The 13,950-nt window shown below is 49.8% G+C and overlaps 1 protein-coding gene across 1 annotated transcript in view; it reads right to left on the bottom strand.

Annotated features, from left to right (window-relative positions):
• The window catches only part of USP4 (ubiquitin specific peptidase 4), a gene marked incomplete at its 5' end in the record, with an annotated part of 43,898 nt that overhangs the window by 17,124 nt on the left and 12,824 nt on the right, over positions 1-13,950 (bottom strand). The window contains 7 exons of the mRNA XM_084269394.1: positions 227-321; positions 1,280-1,363; positions 1,909-2,133; positions 4,513-4,671; positions 6,537-6,710; positions 8,408-8,525; positions 9,167-9,310. Of these exons, the coding sequence (XP_084125520.1) occupies positions 227-321; positions 1,280-1,363; positions 1,909-2,133; positions 4,513-4,671; positions 6,537-6,710; positions 8,408-8,525; positions 9,167-9,310 (999 nt within the window). The remainder of the gene's footprint in view (positions 1-226; positions 322-1,279; positions 1,364-1,908; positions 2,134-4,512; positions 4,672-6,536; positions 6,711-8,407; positions 8,526-9,166; positions 9,311-13,950) is intronic.

Genomic DNA, 13,950 nt, shown 5'->3' with positions numbered 1-13,950 from the left:
AACACAGACCAAACAAAAAGTATCCAGGGCCATGATGTCCTCTGTGTTACCTGCTAAACACTGCACATGCTGGTCTGCTGCCAGCAGTGCAGCACTCCTGCTAAGTCATGCAAAAGGAAGGCTTAGGTTTTGAGAGGGGAAAACAAAAGTCATTCAGATTTTAGATCCTGAAAATAAAGGGGTTTGTAGAGGTCTTCACATCATGGCATCTTCCCCCTTTACTCACACAAAGATGTCATCTTTTGGCATGATGTGATTTAAACCTTCATCCATTTGGAAGATTTTGTGGAACCGATGGTTATACACGTCTGTCACCACCATCTGCAACAGCAAAGGATATTTGCAAAGAGGTTATAAGAGAGACTTACATCCAGTGTATGCAACCTAACTTCATTTATTCCTCTCCTTTCTCATCACACCCATATCAGGGCTGCTTTCTCTAACCATGCCCAGCACCTGACCAGCTGTGTTTGTTAGGATGGATTGGAAAAACAAGGCAACCAACAGCCCAGAGCTCCTGAGGAGCTGCAGTTCCCACAGCTGCAAGTCAGCCTGGTGAGAACAGCACAGACCCAGCACCACAGTGGCAACAGGCTAGATCTTCAGGCACAGATCACTCACAGCTTTAATTAACAGAAATAGAGTACTACACTGGCATCCTGAAAGTACCCCACCAACTACCAAGCCATTCCCTATGGAAAAGCCCCAGCACTGAAAGAAAACACACAAGGGGCAGTGTGACAGCAGCAAGTGCCAGGGCAAGGTTCTGTGCAGGACTCCTCTCTAGCTGGTATAAAATCATCCCTTCTGCAAGAAGCAGATGGCAAAGATGCACCCTCACAGCTACAAGTACATTTCTCAATGGAAAACAACTTTTGAAGCCAACAGGGCAAAAACATTCACACTACTTTGGAAGTTGGGCACTGGAAAAGCTCACCTGGGTCCTTCATTATGACAAGATATCCAAAAGGATGGGGATCCAAAACAGCCTTTGAACATCTGTCAGTACTAAGAAACTATGCTATCAGAGACATTAGGGGTGGGGGGCTGCTTTCTGCCCCTCCTCTTCAACCCCTCTACTGCAGTGGAAGGATCAGAATGAAGACAGGCTGTGCCATGCATCTTTTGGGTTTATGCTCAAAGAACAGCACTGAAACCTGTCAGGGTTTTGCCACGGGTCTGTGCAGGTCAGCTTCTCACCCTCCTAAAAGCTAGGCCACCACAAGGCTTCAAAACAAACATTTCTCAAGACTACTGTGCTGCATTTAAGAAAACTTACATTTTCTGCAGGTACAGCAGAGAGTTTGGAGAGGGATTCACACAGGTCTGAGATGGCCCCCATCATCGGCACCACCACCCGGTACTAGAAACAAAGACAACATCATGCTTACCCTGGGGAAAACAAACCTACAAGGCAAGGGCATCAGAACAGACACATTAAAAGAAAAGCAACTCTCTTGAAGGTCTTCTCAATCTCAGCTCAACCTTAGAAAGCAGGGTTTGGGAGGAAGGCACCAGCCTTTTGCTCTGGTCAGGCTCAGCAGCAGTAAGACACACAAGACCTGCAGCCCCAAAGGCACCCTTCACACTTCCCAAGGTAGTGAGGGAAAACATGCCAACACCAGCAGGTTACTGCTTTCAGGGGAAACACCTCACACACAGATGACCCCATCACAGGGACAGACAAGCCATTTCCACCTGACTCATGACCCCAGTCTCACAAACTGGGATCTTCTGGAGCCACACGACTTGACAGGCTCCATTCCCAGTTCTTACAGCAGAAACCCCATCCTACCTCACTCAAACTGCACACCAAGGTCCTGCACATTGCCTGAAAGGGCTCAACTTTAAGACCTGAAAGAAAAACTCAGCTGGCTTAAAGAAATCAGTGTCTTCAACATGTCTCACCTGCACAGGTCTTTGCTGAGGGTCTGCATACACCAGGGTCACTTCCATGAGCCGGTCTCTCCTCAAGGGCAGCGGGAGGGTTAAGTAACAGAAGGGATCAAAAGTCACAGAAACTTTGGAGCACTTGGGGCAAACAAGGGTAGATTTGAAAAGACCATGGAAAATATCCACGATGATAGAATCATTCCTCAGCCTGTGGTTCTCCCAGGCCTCTTTTGCCACCTCCTACAAGGGAAAAAAGAAAGAAGTTACAAGTTCTTTCTCACCAACAGCCCCAGAGCATGGCAAGTTCTTTCTCACCAACAGCCCCAGAGCATGGCAAGTTCTTTCTCACCAACAGCCCCAGAGCATGGCAAGTTCTTTCTCACCAACAGCCCCAGAGCATGGCAAGTTCTTTCTCACCAACAGCCCCAGAGCATGGCAAGTTCTTTCTCACCAACAGCCCCAGAGCATGGCAAGTTCTTTCTCACCAACAGCCCCAGAGCATGGCAAGTTCTTTCTCACCAACAGCTCCAGAGCATGGCAAGTTCTTTCTCACCAACAGCCCCAGAGCATGGCAAGTTCTTTCTCACCAACAGCCCCAGAGCATGGCAAGTTCTTTCTCACCAACAGCTCCAGAGCATGGCAAGCACAGGGATCCAAAAGCACTCAGGAAGTCAGTACCAATGTCAGTGCACACAAAGGGAGGTGTGGGGGGGTCTACCAGTGCATCCAGCATAACACACTGGGATTTCTTCTCAGTGAAGCTAAGACTCAGGTCAAAAGGAATGCATCTATTTAAGCTGAAGGACCTGGTCAGGTGTCCCTTGGTGTACATGGTGCTAGAAGCATGACTAGAGGCAAGGGGATGGTGACAGGGTTACACACTGCTCCTCAAGACAGCACCCTCCACTCTCCCCCCCACAAGCAACACACTGCTGCCCCCTGCTTTTGAAGGACAACTGTAGTTACAGCTTCCAAGGGAAAAAACTAGTGTTTTCTTCTTAGAAAAGGCTGGTCCATGTCTCACAAAGGAAGTGTAGAAGGAGACAAATTACAATCCCTTGAAAACTTCTGCAATACAACTTATAAACTCCTTACCTGAAGGTGTAGGATACCTGCCATCTGCCTACTCAATGCAGCCAGAGGCTCCACCTGGCACAAGACTTAGTTCATGGTACAAGACCATCAATTTATACACATCTATAGCCTCAGGTTAAAGGAGCACCATTGATAAGCACCACTGCAATGCTACTGTCACCAACCAAGGCAGGAGACAGGAACAGAGCAGTGAGCTCCAAGGCAGGAACACACAGGGATCTCCTACATCTGGGGTGGGAAATACCAAAATAAAATGAAGGGCTGCTGGACAGCCTTTCCATCCCAGTTATCAGCATTTCTTGGAGGAAAAAGAAGAAATATACTACTTTTGGCATTGCCACATGCACTACATTATACAAGAAAGGACCAAACACATTATGTTATTGCCAGTGAAGATGAAAAACAACTAGTCACATACACTTCCTACAAGTAATCATTGCACCTGGGTTTTAGAGGCTCCTACAGCATCCTCCCACCTTTGCCCTCTGCATTTGTTGGTGTGTTGCAGCTGCTGGTACAGTGACAAGAGAGGAAAGCCTGATCAGGTGAGTGAGAGTTCCCTTAGGGCAAGACACTTCACTGTGACATGCCTCATTTCAGTGTGAGCATGGTGTTTGCCAGCTTCAGAGGTGCCTGCAAGGGACTCACCTATCAGTGTCAACTGGGGAATAGGGGATCAAGAAAACAAAGAAGTAAAATGAACAGAAGAGACTTTTCTGGTCTCTGTCAGGAAAATGCCATGAGAGAGCACTTTATTTGGGCAGAGTCAGTAACTGGTTTAAGTTCAAATTTAAACTAAATAAAATATAAAGTTGTTTTATTATCACTGTATCCATTTCCAGAGCCCCAGTAAGGAGAAAAAATGAAGTTAAGCTTCTTAAGTAGATGCAGGTCACTTTATCTTGCTTCTCTCCTTATCTTGACCAGTGTTTTCAGGCACTCTGCTCAGCCTGGTTTTAAATCTGGCTCATGGAACACGTTTGTCTCAATGCCATTAAAGTGTATCTGTGTTAAGTCTGGCCTAAAACCAGTGGGATACCAGGGCACGTGGTCAGGCCCTTCTGAGGGGCAGCCTGGCACTTGCACATGAGAACAGTCCACAGGCAAGTGTGAGGCCTGCACAGTCAGCACTCTCCTCAAACTGATGCTAAAAGCTGGAGGAAGAAAGTGGAGCTGAGTAGTCAGGAGGAAAGGCTGTGGTAGCAACTACTGCCTACTTTTAGGCAGCTGTTATGTCCCAAGATAACTTCCTTCCTTTCCACTGCAGAGCCACACCAGGAGTGTATCACAAGCACAGCTCCCTGCACACCCCTGCAAGAGCAGACACTCTGCTGTAAGGCAGAGCAACAACAACAAGGCATCAAGAAGAGTCAGCTGAGTCATAAAGCTCAAGAGGGCTCTCCCCTCCCAGGCTACACTGCTTTGCAGGGAGGGTGGCTGTGTGATCTTTGAGCAGGAAGGCCAGGAAGTGTAGCCAAACCCCATGAACCTCTGTCTGCCCCCCTGGGGTAAAGGGCCCCGTACCGAATCGGGTCGGCCATTGGCATCCTTCAGCTCCAGGTAGGGTTTCTTCTTCACTCTGTTCAGGTCCTCATGCAAACCATCCAGAAGAAAAGCCAAGAGCTCCTGTGAATCTTGCTGCTGGTACCCCGAAAACTGTGGGGCAAACCGGCCAACCTGTGTCTGGAACACAAAGGGGAGAGACATGGTGAGGGGCAGAGGGTGAGGGGCAGAGGGTGAGGGGCACCCATGTGCAAAGGCACCCACAGCCTGGCTTCTGCAGAGGTCAGCTCCACACTGCCTTGGGTTACAGAATCACCAGGTTGGAAAAGACCTTTAAAGATCATCAAGTCCAACCATTCCCATCCTGTGCTGACCCACATCCCTGAGCACCTCATCTACCCTTTTTTAAACACACCCAGGGAAGGGGACTCAGCCCCTCCCTGGGCAGCCTGTGCCACAGCCCCACAACTCTGCCAGGGAAGAACTTTGCCCTCCCATCTGCTCTGACCCTGCCCTGGGGCAGCTTGAGCCCATTGCCCCTTGTCCCATCTCCTGTCCCCTGGCTGAAGAGACCAGCGCCCACCTCTCTGCACCCTCCTGGCAGGGCAGGGGAGGTGGGGAGAAGGTCTCCCCTCAGCCTCCTCTTCTCCAGGCTCAACACCCCCAGCTCCCTTAGCTGCTCCTCAGAGGATTTGCCCTCCAGCCCCTTCCCCAGCCTGGTTGCCCTTCTCTGGACTTGCCCCAGGACCTCAATGTCCTTCTCATGGTGAGGAGCCCAGAACTGGACCCAGCACTCAAGCTGCAGCCTCACCAGTGCCCAGCCCAGGGGCACATGTTATCAGCAGAACACACTGAACAAGATGCTAACACAGTAAAGGTGCCAAACTAGTGTCAAGGGGGAAGCAAGCATTTCCTGCCATGATGCTAGAGATTTAAATTATTAATATTCATTTAGTTACCTGCAAATGACCAGTGCCCAAACCCTACATGTTTTGTGCTTCTTTTCTCTTCCAGAATCCTTCAGCTCCCACCATGCAGGCTTGGCTGTAAGACAGCACCTTGAAGCAGGTGGACTGCAAAACTGGAAATGCTTGCAAAAGATACTGATGGCCTAACAGACCTGGCTTAAAACCAGGTTATTCACACAGTTAACTCTGCCACTACATCAGCAAGAGCTGTTAGAAAAATCACAAGTGATACTGTCCTAGGAGTACATCCCTCTTCCAGTCCTGAGTAAGGACAGACCACGTTGAGACACTTCTCCTGATGCCCACTACAGAGTCACAGAGGTTTAGAGAACAACAGTGGAGGGCAATGTGCCACAACTCCCAGGCACAGGAATTACAGCAAGCCTTGCTGATTCAGAACTGCCTGTGACACCACAGAGGGGAGATTTCTGTAGCCACAAGACTGTTGCTGCAGCTCTCAAAAGCACACACCCTCAGCTCTGAGGCTGTACCAGATCTAGGTTAGGATCAGCCCACTGCTTATTTCTTGCACTGGGGGTGTTACTCTTCCTCAGCTTACTGGGATGGCACCACCACAGCAAACTCTGAGTGTTCCATGGATGCTTTAATTAGGCTGCTCTGCACCCCAGCTTCTCTGTGCTCTATTTAAAAGGCACAGTTACCATTTTTCTAGGGTTTTTTCTAGGGGTTCATTGCAGTATCTCAGCTGAGAACAGCTCTTTGCAGTGAAGCACAGGGAACATGACACCAAGAAACCACAGCATAGACAAGGGGAGGCATTTTGCTCTCCACCTGGCAATTCCATTTTATAACTTTCTCACTAATTAGAGTTCAGAGCTGGCAAAACCCTGCCTAGTTTCCTAACAAAGACCATTTTGATGCAGCTGTAAACAGCTCTCAGGCTTGAAAGTCCCTTATTACTTAAGGAGCATTCTGGGGCAAGACACTACTCACTGGCAAGTTCCACCTGGCACCCAGAAAAGCTTTTCTAACTGCTTTCCTAACACCAAACCATGGGGAAGGCACACTGGCTTTCAGTGTTCTTCTGCCAGAGCTACAAGAACAGGGTGTCCTTACCTTGAACATCCGTGGAGCCACGTGAGACTGTCTCCCAGACCACATCTGTTTGATGAGCTCTGCATAGGCCTCTGCAATCTCCCCTCTCATCCCCAGTGGATTGTTCTGATTGATTTCAGCCTCGTATTTATCTTCCAGGAAATAGTCAGTCAGGGGAGGGGTATTGCTCAGACACTGAAAAAGCATCCAAGAAGATGAATGAATGACACAAGACAATAAATCTGTGTGAGAGTGAAATGCCAAAGCCAGTTTGCACATCAGAACGTGGGGGAAATGCAGAAGAGCCACCACACCAAACACCACAGCCCTCAGAAGACCAAGGGATCACTTCTGACACACAGTTTGCTCTTGCAGGTGCCACACTGACTTCTCTCCTACACAGTGCATTGGCCCCTGAGTGTAAGCTTCCCCTCTGAAGCAGTTTCTAAGGGGTTACCTAGGCCCACTGCTCTGCAGCTCCTTGGTTCTCTGTCAGAAATGTCTTTAAAAGTGGCATCACACTTCATAGAATCATAGGGGTTGGGAGGGACCTTGAGAGCTCCTCAGGTCCAACCACCACCTGTCCCCTTCCCTTCCTTTGGTGCAGCCTAATTTCACACATTTGTTCAAAGTCACTGTGTTTTAACAGCTCAGGAAAGCAAACAGCATATAACCTGCTGAAAAAACCCACAGACTTCTGGAAGGAAGAGAACACCCCTCCCTTCTTAGCAGGCTTCACTTTAGTCAGGATTTCACTCCTTTCTTCCCACCCCAACATGGTGCAGGGAGGTGCAGGGGCTGGGAAAATGGGGGTTTGGTCAGTTCCTTGCAAGTTTGTTTTCCTTCTTGGCCAGGGGCTCATTCATTCCTCACTCCTTTCCCCTGCTGCACTGTGGGCTCCCACCCACAGCAGACAGTGCTCCATGAACTTCTCCAAGGTGAGTCCTTTCCCACAGGGCTGCTCTTCATCAGCTGCTCCACCATGGGTCACTGCTATGGGGTGCAGTCATCAATCACAGTGTCTCTCAGTCCCAGTCCCCCACGGGGTCACCAGCCTCTCCCCAGCAGGAGGGAGCTGCTCTGTAACTCCCACTGACACTTCAACTGAAGTCTCCTGGCACAATGCTCAACAGACAAAACAAAGAACCCCACCAAGTCTGCAGGTGCCAGGAGACCAAAGATTCCAACCACTGCCCTGCCAATACTCACCAGCTCCTGTAACCAGTGTATGCAGACCTGGCTCTCCACACACTGCTGAGGGGTGAGGGTGGGAGACCTCACTGACACATTACACTGAGATCTGCACACAATGGGTCAGGAAGCTCATGAAAGATGTCACCTTAATGTCCTCAGTCTACATCCCACATTCACTCCCTAACCTTGAAATCCTAATGTCAGGAACAGGGAGAAGAGGAGAGGTTCTCAGCCCTCCCTGAGGTGAAACACAAGCTCTACACTGACCTATAAAAATCCACATCAAAAAGCTAGCCAAGTTGGAAGGCAGGAAGGATCCCAGTCCATATCTACTCTCCCATTTATATACTTATAATACTTATTACATCCCAGGGAATCACCAGAAACCTCAGGGCAGAAGTTCAGCCACCACAGGAAGTCATTTCCCTAATGCAGTGGCTGGAAGGCTCAAAGCAACACTCAGCCCAGAGCTGGACCCAGCACTCAAGCTGCAGCCTCACTGGTGCCCAGTTCAGGGGCACAATCCCCTCCCCAGACCCACTGGCCACACTGTGTCTGACACAAGCCCAGATGCCACTCCAGGTGCAGTCTCCTCATTGAATCAAGTCAGAAGATGCTCTTATTCCCCCAGGGTTTAACCCACAGTCTCTCTGAGTCCTCTTTTGTTTAATTCATGTAGGGCTCTTCCCAACTCTTACCTGCAAGGCAGAATTCATGAAGCAGGTATTCCCAAGGTTACTGAGTCCACAGAGTCCAGGCTGTGACAGGGAAGTGCTGTCCCTGCAGTTGTAAGAGTTACAAACAAATCCAGAACCTCTGGAAGACAGACAGACAGACAGACAAGGTGAACTCCACAATGGTCTTACCAAGCCTTGATGCTTTCCAAGAGTCACATCAATTAAAAGTCAAAAAGCTGTTTCACTCAACTGTTTCATCAGCCTGTATGTTTCTGCCCCTGCACAGAGGCTAACAGCAAACACCCAGAACATGAGGTACATATGCTAACTGTGGAAACATTAATCCTTACACAGTCTATTATTAATTTATGGCTCACAAGACTTTAATTCCCTCTGTCCACAAGTACACAGCACACTATCCTAATGCAGAAGTCTGTAGGATGTATTGTCAGAGCTAGTAAAATGATGATCTCTACCTGGAAATCTTCCACCACACTGGCAGATGGAGAAAAGAATATAATCCCTTCCCTTGTAACCCTGATCCCCTCAAAATCAGGCAGTGCCCTAGCAGTTAGTTAGCTCTGGAACATGCACTGGTTTTGCAAGTGTGCAAGGAATAGCAGGATGCAGCATTTCCAAAGGCAAAGTCTGATGAACAGGAACACAAGAGCAGCAGAACTCCTCACAGGGCACCACCCCACTCCTGTTCTATGCAGGCAAGGATGCACAGGCTTATTCACATGTAGGAGGAAGAAACAAAAAGAACATTCCTGCTCTTACCCCCTGCCCAGGTGGGAGCTGTTCAGTCCATAGGAGTTACTGCTATCACCATTAGTAATGACAGAAGTGGCAGACACTGAGGAATAAGAACTTGCTGATGATTTTGAAGAGGTAGTAAAGTTTCTGCTAGTTGCAGTGCTTGATCTGGGAGAAAGGAAAAAGAAGTAGAAACAGTGCTGCTACTTTTTTCACCCCCAGCCCCACCTCCCACAACACTCCAAGGACTTGCCACAGTACAGTTAGTTCCCCCAGGCAGAATTTACTGGGTTGATCTGTGCCATCCCACTCCCAAACACTTGCCTGGAACAGAAACTTCAGACAAAAGTATCAGAAGCACGAGGGACATTTCTTGCTTAAAGCAAAACCTGCCCCCCAGGCTGAAACACAGAGGCAGTTCCTGTGCTTTTAGAAGGTGGGACTTAAAAACTGACCAACACTGACAGCCTCCAGTGCCCTCTAAAGCAGTTTTCCAGTGGACCTTACCAACTAGTTCCCCAAGCAGCCCAAACTCTGCTGTTGAAGTGTTGGAGGCAGTTTTCCTCCTCTCACTAGATTTTAAATTCCACTACTGCATGGACACTATGGCCAAGACTGCCACCTACCTCCACTTCCCCCATGAGACCTTCTCTGTTTATGAGCAAGAGATCTAGGAGGGCATCTTTCCTCATCAGCTACCTTAATACCTGAACAAGGAAGTTATCATCCAGCTGCTTTAGGAATCTCCTGGGCCTCTGCATTAGCTGTGTGGTGTTCCCAGTTAACATCTGGCAACTTGGAAGTCCCCCATAAGGACAAGAGCATGATGATCTTGAGGAGTCCTTGTTGTCATTCTGGCCAGGTGGGCATAGGAGGAGTCTGCTGTAGAAATCCCCTTTATCTGTTTGTCCCTTAATCCTCACCCACAGACTCTCAACAGTGGCACTGCCAACTGACACCCCCGTGCAGTCCAGCCCCTCCATCACACACAGCACCACTCCCCCCCACCTCTCCTGCCCTGCCTGTCTCTTCTGAAGAGCCTGTAACCACCCATCACCACCCACCAGTCACAGGACTCTTCCCACAAGGTTCTGCTGGAGCCAGTGATGTTGTGCCTCTGGGACTGAGCCAGGATCTCAGGCTCTTCTTGCTTGTTCCTCATGTGGGGGAGTAGAAGCACTTCAGCTGTGTTTCACATACCCTGCCTATCTCAGAGCAGGCTTAAGGAGCTCACTAGCACACACAGTGCCTCTGATGGTGGCACACCATCTCATATTTTATCCCCAGCCATGAGGACACACCTCAGCTGGACTTTTGCTCCCACCCCTGATGCTGACAGGCTGCTGCCCAACCTGCTTCTAGAGCAGGGAGAGGAAACAGCAAGAAAATTCGAGCACCAAGCAAAGAACCAAAAGGGATTTATTTCCCTGCTGCACATCAGAGAGACACATGCTAATCAGAGCCTCAGACTTGTTTTCAAGTACAGTACCTGATGGGAAAGCTGCCATTTTTATAGATGTGACACTATTTCTTGTTCTTTTGTGCTAAGAAACCAATATCCAGGATAACAAAAAGCCACGTGCTAGGACTGAGCTGGAGCTCTGCCACCTCAGGGTCTCACTGCAGGAGTCTGCTAAGTAAGGATTAAAGAGATTCAGTTCCACAGGGTCACTGATACAACCTTCCTCAGGAATGAGGTACCTCACTGTGGTGGTTCAGCCCCAGGCAGCAGCTGAGCACCAGGCAGAGCTCACTCACCACCCCCCCTGGGTGGGGATACAGACAGGGTATTGACCCAGCACTGCCAAAGGAGACTGACAGCTGAGACCAGGGCAGAATTCACACACACTGGCTGATGACACAGAACACCTCACAGACCTGACACAATGACAACACACAACACAGCCTTTGCCTGAAGCAGGAACAGCCCAGCCTGTCTTCCCCAACAGTTTGTCATGGGCACTGCAGGGACTTTATCCCCCTCCACGGTCTGTGGGAGTTGTGATTGGGCAGGGCCAGCTCGACTGGGAGATCCCCTGGAATTAACTAACCACGTGCACATCCCAGTTTTTTAGGGTTCCACCACCCATTCCTTTTAGTTTTTAACAGTCCATTGTACTGCTCCAATTCCCCAGAGGCTGGTACATGGAAGGGTGTATGATACACCCATTCCATGCCGTGTTCCTTGGCCCAGGTGTCTATGAGGTTCTTCCAGAAAGGAGTCCCACTGTCTGGAGTGCCATGTTGACAGGGGACTTGCTTCTCAAGACCCAGGATGGTGTTCCAGCTGGTGGCATGGGGCACTTCTGTCCAGCTGGTGGTTGCTTCCACCCCTGTGAGCACACACCTCTCACCTTGGCGTGTCGGTGGGAGAGTGATGGGACCCATCTGCCAGGCCCCCCCATACCTGTATTTCAGCCATACCACAGAGGCTCCAACTTTTGGCTTTGCTTGCTCAAGGCACATGTTCCACATCCATGGATGACCTGTGAGAGAGTGTCAGTGGTCAAATCCACCCCTCGATCACAAGCCCATCTACAGGCTGCATCTCCTCCCTGATGGCCTGAGGTGTGCTGGGCCCAGTGAGCTGGGGTCAGCTTGAGCCACCTCAATCTTAGCATCCTGATCGACCTGCTGGTTGTTTTGATGTTCTTCAGAGCCTCAACTCTTGGGTATGTGGGCATCTCCATGCTGTACTTTGACAGTCAGGTTCTCTAACTGGGCAGAGGTGTCTTGCCACAGTGGAGCTGCCAAGATGGATTTGCCTCTGCACTGCCAGTTGCTTTGTTTCCACTGCTGCAACCACCCCCACAGAGCATTGGCCACCATCCTGAGTCAGTACAGAGGTACAATTTTGGCCATTTTCCTCATCTGGCAATGTTCAAAGCCAGCTGGATGGCTTTTACCTCTGCAAACTGGCTGGATTCACCTTCTCCTTTGACAGCTTCTGCAGCTTGTCGTGTGGGACAGTCCAGGCAGATGAGACAGTTGTTTGGTTTCTTCTGTCTCTGACAGCTATTCCAAAAGCCCACCAGTACCCTTTTGGGTGTTTGAAGTGCCCTCTCCTGAGGAAGTCTATGCCCAGGATGCACAGACCTTCTGGACCACTCATAATGGAGTCCTTTTCCCAGTCATTCCCAGTTAGACTCACTTCAGCTTCTAGAGAGTCAACTGCTGGGACCCCCCTGTCGCTCTGGAAACACAGATGGGCTCTGACCCTTCAGAGTTCAATGGTGTTAAGGTACACTGGACTCCTGTGTCTACCAATGCTTAGTACTTTTGTGGATCTGATGTGCCAGGCTGTGGGATCCACACAGTCCAACAGAGCCAGTTATCCTTTTCCTCCCCCTGGCTGGAGGCAGGGCCCCTCTAATTTTGCTCATCCTATCTGCTGTTTGCTTCTTGCAAGAAGGACTTAGAGGTCCCTTCAAGAGCATCACAGGTACAATGACAACCACACCACCTGGTGGGCTGTCTGCTGGAAACTGGCACAACATTCTTCTTGGAGGAACCTTTTTTTGGTAACTGTTTTTCCCTGCAGCTTGTTCACTCTGGCTTGGAGGGCTGAGGTGGGTTTCCCATCCCACCTCCTCATGTCTTCACCACGGTCACACAGGGAGAACCACAGAACACCTCATGGGGTGCACTTCTTAGCTCTTTCTGGAACAGGGGAATGCCAACTTCTGATGCCTGAGATCTGCATAGGTGGGCAGTAGGACATCTCCTCTTTGAGTTGCTGGACCTCTCAGGACAACTCCTCCACAGCTGAGACAAGGGAGGAAGAGAAGCTTTCTTCAAACTGATGAAGCTGGCCAGCCACCTCGCCCACAGTTGTTCCTTTTCCCTTTTCCCAGTGTATTATGGGCAGTTTGCTGGCATGCCATGCTGGTGCCCTCTGCACAAGCTTCCACCACGTGGGTTGGGAACACTGGACCTCACCAGGATCGGTGGGCAGCCGTGGGTCATCAGGACTGTAGTAAACAATTTCTCACACAGCCAACCCCCTCAAATACTGAATACCCCACTCCATGGTTGTCCATGTGCCTGGTCAACACACAACATCCTCAGTGAACAGCTACCTTTCCCTCACACTTGACAGGAGTCACCTCCAGAGGCTGAGGGCTCAGGACTTCTTTCCGATCGCCTGGTCCATGCTGCCTGCTCTGGGCAGGGATCCCAGCTGCCTGGCCTCCCTGCCTTCTAATTCCAGGCTGCTGGCCCCATTGTCCCAGCATTGGAGTAGCCAGGTGATGATGTGCTCCCATGGGAGGCAGCTGAAATCTTCTCTCCTGTCTCTCAGCTCCCTCAGAGACAAGGATTGGGTTATAACCTCTGGTATCGCCTCTTCTTCAGGTTCTCCTGAGGGTCCTAGTTCATCAGCATCATCTCCACACCACAGACTGATTTCTTTGTGTATCTCTTCTTCTGTATAGGGGTGACCAATACTGGTACCAGTTGGCTTCCTGACTCCACTACATAGCCTCTGAGCTTTGAGCAGCTGCAGTGCTTGTTGTGGGATTGAAGTTGCTGCACTCTCTGAAGTCTGAATAGCTACAGTGCCTGTTGTAAGGGTTCTTTCTGGCTTAGCTACAGTGCTGGAACCATGACAGCCATCAATTCTGGAATTCTATGAAGATGATGAAGGGCCTGGAGCATCTCCCCTGTGAGGAAAGGCTGAGTGAGCTGGGGCTGTTCAGCCTGGAGAGAAGAAGACTAAGGGGGGACCTTATGAATGTTTATCAATATCTGAAGGATGGGATGCAGGGGGAATGGGCAGCCCCTTTTCAGTGTCTGTGGGGACAGGACAA

This window comes from Gallinula chloropus (assembly GCF_964237585.1).
Source record: "Gallinula chloropus genome assembly, chromosome: 12".
Classification (NCBI taxonomy): Eukaryota; Metazoa; Chordata; class Aves; order Gruiformes; family Rallidae; genus Gallinula; species Gallinula chloropus.
Note: the sequence above shows the minus strand (reverse complement) of the source record. Positions and strands in the feature narration are given on the sequence as shown.